This window comes from Sinohyriopsis cumingii, chromosome 18 (assembly GCF_028554795.1).
Source record: "Sinohyriopsis cumingii isolate HCF-2022 chromosome 18, ASM2855479v2, whole genome shotgun sequence".
NCBI classification, from domain to species: domain Eukaryota; kingdom Metazoa; phylum Mollusca; class Bivalvia; order Unionida; family Unionidae; genus Sinohyriopsis; species Sinohyriopsis cumingii.
In genome coordinates, this window is record NC_142978.1 from 5,076,581 (window position 1) to 5,082,580 (window position 6,000).

Consider the following 6,000-nt stretch of genomic DNA (forward strand, 5'->3'; position numbering starts at 1 on the left):
ATCCGATAAAAACATCTCATGAGCTACGAACAATATCTATATTAGTTTTGTTTGTTGGAAGCTGCTGTCTACCAACCTAACCCGATCCAAGTAAGTCAGAAGGAAAACGGTTTCAGCCGGAGAGTTCCAGTATAATTTTGTTACATGGGGGTAAAGGGTTTCTGTAACAATTTGTGGAAAGGGATATTTGCCTGAAAGTTATAGAATGGAGTAATGAAGAAAATCGGTTAGATGGCTGGATTTAGTTTGGAAAGGTTACTGTTAACTAATTTAAAATTTTAGGAGATAAACAGGTATTGGACATTTTTGTTCCAAACAAATCTATCCTTATGCATCAAGCATGGATGAAGCACACCACAAGTCTGCAGCATATTTGCTGAAGGCCTGGTGCCTAGCACGACGCTGAATGTTTTAAATTTTGTTATTATTTTCTTCCTTGATATATTTAGACTTTATATATTTACATAAACATACGTAAATGTGAGTGAAATTTAACAATAAAAGAAGACAAGCATGCTTTAAGCTTAATTATGTTCAAAAAGGTTTACTTTTCGAGAAAGAATCGCAAATCAAATATCATGAACATTGTTTGAAATTTTATAATTTTTACAGAAAAGAAGGCACAAGAAATCTGTACAGGACAGGAAGGTAATACTTTCTTGTTTTTCTTTTCTTTTCGTTTTTTTTCCATTCATTTCTTTACTTTTGATAAATGTCGTAAAAAGCGAAATATAAAGTAGCAATTACGTGAAATGTTTGAAGCAGGATCTTTTCACAGCAACTCACTCGTACAAGGATGCAACACTAAAATTAAGATTGCAAGAGTTTTTGGTGTTAAACACTAACTCACTTGTGATGGGATGTAACAACACCTGATAAAAAAATTAATTATCAAAGTAAAGCTGGATCAAAACATTGATCTTTACTGAAGATTTTGAAATAGTATGATGACTTACGAAAATTTCCTTTTGCTGGTGCAGATTAATAAGCTATTTGAAATAGTACTAAAATAAATGGGAGCTGATAAAACACCACAAGTGTGACACTGAAAAGAATATAATGTTAGGCATCCTTAATTCGTTACAATCACTATTGCAGTTGCCTTTTCTTAAGAGAAACCAGAGAACATCCAATGTCAGTATATATTTACAAAATGTGCAATTTTGCAATTTTGGTAACTGAAGCTGCTTGGTCTATTCATATCTCGTGGATTGCAGATACAATGAAATAAAGTTCTAAGCAGAGATAAAAAAAAACAAAAAAACTGTTGTCTAGTTAGTATCTAGGCGTAAAACACTAGTTATAATTATAAGATAGTTTCAACCCAAGGGAATTGTCACATGACACAAAAACAGTGATGTAACAAACAAGTGAAGATTATTCTACTTAAGAGCTGTCTCATGTCATACATAAACAGTGACGTAATACAGAAGCTAAAATAGTGACGTAGTTGCGGAAGTGTTATAAAATAAATGCAATTTACATGCAATATATATATATATATATATATATATATATATATATATATATATATATATATATATATATATATATATATATATATATATATATAAGTATCATCTTACCAGAGGCACAAAAGTGTCATAATTATGTAGTCTCATATATTATGACACTACCCACAATATGATCGTCCTTCGGAACACCTAGTTGATAGGGACAAGTGTCAGGCGAGATCTGCATCCGGCAGATCACCCTTGGTGACAAAATATCGTAGACGATGTTTACCAAGGTACATTTAAAGTCATTGGATCAGGATGCGTAAATTAATTCAATCTACAAAAGATCCAGTTAGGTACCTAGTACTATAATATAAAATACGAAAGGTAAAACTCTTAGAAAACGTAAAAGATTTGTAAAATGGATCATAAAGCTAAGAAAAATGAACAAACTCTTTAAAATTAATGGTCGATATGTGTCATATAAACCGCATTCCCTAAAAATAAATCAAAGCTCTTATCTTCTGTTACACACTCATAAAGTTTATAGTTCATTAATTGAGTTTTCTCGTAAATAGAACCCAGTAAAATATTATATTTCACATAGTGTAAGTCTATAGCACACTCCTATCTTATGTATATAAGGATTGCCACTTTCTATTGGTGCGTTTAATGTTACGAAGCTTGTTTGCGGAGTTTTCGTTTAGTGTATTTTACCAAATTTGATGAAGAGGACTTATATAATGATTGAATGATTCAAGCCAAATATTTTAAAAAAATCTTCCATTGCGAAACCAATTAATCCAGGAGAGCTTTGATTGCTTTATTGGTCCTCTCGTTACCCTCATAACCAATGTAACGTGGAAGCCAAGAGTACCAAATATTGTTTTCCAGATTCTATGAGCAAATCATATTTCTTTAAGACCTGGACTATTAGTGAGTAGTCGAATTTAAGTTGTGGGAGGCTATTTGTATCGAAAGGTCATCCGAAAAGACAACTTGTGTTTGAGCTGTTGAGTATAATTTAAAAAACAACAACCTTAGTATGATTTCACTTTCTGTAACTAGCTAGAAATGTTGTTGTGCGGTGTTTCAACAATAACTGTAACCCTGCCTCCGTCTTTCCATTTTTCCAATCACCTAACTACAGAAACGAATGGCCACGATATTAGTCGTCGCTTTTAATGAATTTATTCTGCTAAACGAGATGATTGGCGTTAAACATTTGTTCCATATTAGTTAAATATTTTCCAATTCATTATTTATTTCATCAATTCTGCTTTGCACCTCACCGATATTATTAACCAGTTCTCGATTAACATATTTTTCTGTATCTGCTTTAGACTCTTCGACCGCATCATATACATGGAAACATTCACTAAATGTAACATCTTTATCGTTGCAAACTTATTATGCAAACCTGTTATTATCACATCATACATTGTTTACACCAGCTTTTATGCTTTTTACTACCTTTATCTTGTTTTTGAACTCCTCTAGTTTGTAGGTTATCTCTGTCACATCATTCCTTTTATGCAACTCTTGTATAGGTATTTTAATTGTATCCTGTGTCGTATTGTTCAAGATAAACTCTTTGTTACAACCAGGCCTTGCTACTTCAATCGCGTTGTCCTTTTATATCAATTTATTATTTAAATATCTGTTATCGCTTCAACTGTGAATGTTCTCTTCCATAGCATTTTTGATTTTCTCATTGCCTATCTCCAAAACAATCATCTCACTATTTATCTGTTATATCAAATTGAATTTAAACATTTTTGAACGTCGGATACTTGCAAGTAGACTTTTTGTCTTACGGTTTGCTGATATAAAATATCAGTCTATACCGCTCTATATCTGTTTATTCATAAATCTAGAAGATACGTTTTCATCAATACATTTTGTAGATTTTAGATCTGGTAGTGCTGTCAGTACCACTCAATTAAAGTAGCTGTTATTTGATTTCCAGTTCTCACCATGTATTGTATGTCATTGAATCATTATTCTCCAAAAGGTGTATTTGGGTGTCAGAACGTCTTTTCACAAACTTAGTATTAGCTATAACAGTTTATTTAACCGGATAAAGTCAATTTATCTTAACGTTCTTTTTAAGTTTTGGGTTCGTATTAATTTTATCTCCTTATTATGTCGTTGGACTTAGTCCAGGCCCCGCACTTATTCTGATTTTGTACTAATGCCCAAGAATTTCGCGTTAAGCTCATTGCAGCGTATCTACCTTCTCTCTGAAAAGTAAATAAAAAAATATAAAGTAGCTTTATGCAATTATTTATGATGTATATGTTACCTTAAATTTTTATTTTTCATTTTGCTTCACATCTGTCATTTCGAGACAAAGCTCTTTCCTACTGTACAACGCCTTTTCGCTGCTCTTCCTCTTGCGCAAGTAAATACTTTATCAATATTTGTGACATAGCTTTATGCCCAAGCGGATGTTAATTTTTTTCTTTACAATTTTCGTACTATCCTATCCCTATATACCAGTGGGTTTGATATTTTCGATCTTTTATTTCAGAGTTGTAGTAGCCGTATATAAGTGGATTGGTATAAAAGTATTTTACCACTCCACAACTTTAATGTACTTTCTACTTCGTTGCATCCATTAAAACGATAATTTAGTTTACAACATAGGTACACAATGTTTCTATAATCTTCATGACCCTTCTGGGTGAACATCGCTATATACTCTACTCTAGAAAATATAATCAAAAGAAATGAAACGTGTTGCAATAATCATTACGAACACTGTATGGAGTGACTTTGATAAAGATATCGTTGATGAATAATCTTCACAATATGTACTTTTAAAGATAAATTCCCAATGCCATATGAATTACGCCGACTCTGGTAATCACTAAAATTATCGTTTGTTTTCTTAGGTCACGCGGAAACTACAGAAATCCTCTGGTGGCCATTTCTCCTCGTTGCGTTGTTTATCGCCAGTGTTGCTGCCAATGTTTACTGCATAATCGACAAATACAAAATGTGGAAATGCAAGAGACAACAACCAGAAGGGAAAGGAGGTTCTGAAAAGAAAACGATTGACAAAGATGAAAATAGTACCATAGTGTCGTATCACAATGTGGACAACGAAAAAGCCCCTATGATGTACAATGAATCCAGAAAAGCGGATGCGCCACCGGGTTCACCAAAATGTCCACAAACTCTCATTACTCATCCGGTGTCAGATCTCTACCCACAGATAGCACCTACAGAAGGTCCATAACGCATTTGTTTGGGCTGTTTTTCCGCGTGACTAATCAAAGACTGTATTGTGAATATGTAATTTAAACCAATGTAGCACATGTTAGAGACTGTGATTTACATATTGTATAGTTGTACATTTAGTTTTGTCATATCTTTGTGTAGCCAGTTCATTTTTTGTATTAACAATTTAACAAAGGTATATCAACGGACCGTATGAGCAAAAGATTATGCAATCCTAGGAAGCTTCGTGTGAAGTACAACATCATAATCAGTTGGAATGGTCGTTTATTTTTATACTATGCGGTTTGATCGGTTTATTCCCTGAGAATAAACTATAATAATATCCGAAATTGTTGAACCACACGCAGTTTTCACAATATGCAGTTTATCATCTCAATATATACTTGTTTCCATGAAGAAAATGACTGTAGCATTTTACAGCCATGTCTTTATTCAATTGGTTTTGTTCAAAATACATGCATCAAAGGTGTGTTGAACTAATCTTAATATATGTCTATGCACACAGGTCACTATTAATCATGTTTCTTTTCTTCTGATGATTTATATCGTTATTTTAGTTCTCTTGGTCTACCTTATGCGCAGTAAACAAGAGTATTCCGACCCATTGACTGTTATCTGGTTCATCAGCTGTGGTAAAGAAACCGCATTATATACGCATTTAACACTGAACTTGGTTCGAGACTTAGTATGTACAGATTAAAATATACCGAAACAACCAAATTAATTTAATACGAATGAAAATTGACAGCCTTCTCACATTCATGGAGAGAAAAATTTATTAAAGCGATTGTCCTGACGATTGTCCTGTCGAAAAGGTCGATATTATCATCAGCCGTTTCCAATTACACATATGGATATTTTTCAATCGAATATACTTTAATAAAGATGCATCGATTACTATATGGCTACTAAAGTTCTTTACGATTGAGTGTTACGAGTCTATGCTCTTAAAGTAAGTAAAAGAAAAGAGAGGTGAAAAAAGCCTTGTTAAATTTAACAAATAATTTATTTCTCTAGAATACAAAGTGAACAATGAGAAAAAAGAACAATCGGTATTGCAAATTAAATCCAAAATAATCCAAAAATTAGACAAAAGTCCTAGTAATAAAATGTCCTGAATAAAACTCAGTTCAAGTCCCAAAGAGATCCAAAATTGATGGCAATGACGTGACTGTTATAGCCTACGAAGTACTGATGTGACAACAGTCTCTTGCTGAATCACATAAATATTATTCCAGGTTTTAATTCAGTATAAATTCCAGTGAATGTCTTTATTTAATAATTTTGTCAGAGCACT

At 32.8% G+C, this 6,000-nt stretch overlaps 1 protein-coding gene across 1 annotated transcript in view; it reads left to right on the forward strand.

The window, feature by feature from the left end:
• LOC149775997 (uncharacterized) overlaps positions 1–5,603 on the forward strand; it is a 58,496-nt gene extending 52,893 nt beyond the window's left edge. The window contains exons 3-4 of the mRNA XM_089941419.1: positions 613–648; positions 4,355–5,603. Coding sequence (XP_089797545.1) covers positions 613–648; positions 4,355–4,701 — 383 coding nt within the window. The 3' untranslated portion in view covers positions 4,702–5,603. The remainder of the gene's footprint in view (positions 1–612; positions 649–4,354) is intronic.
• Positions 5,604–6,000: the final 397 nt, after the last annotated feature.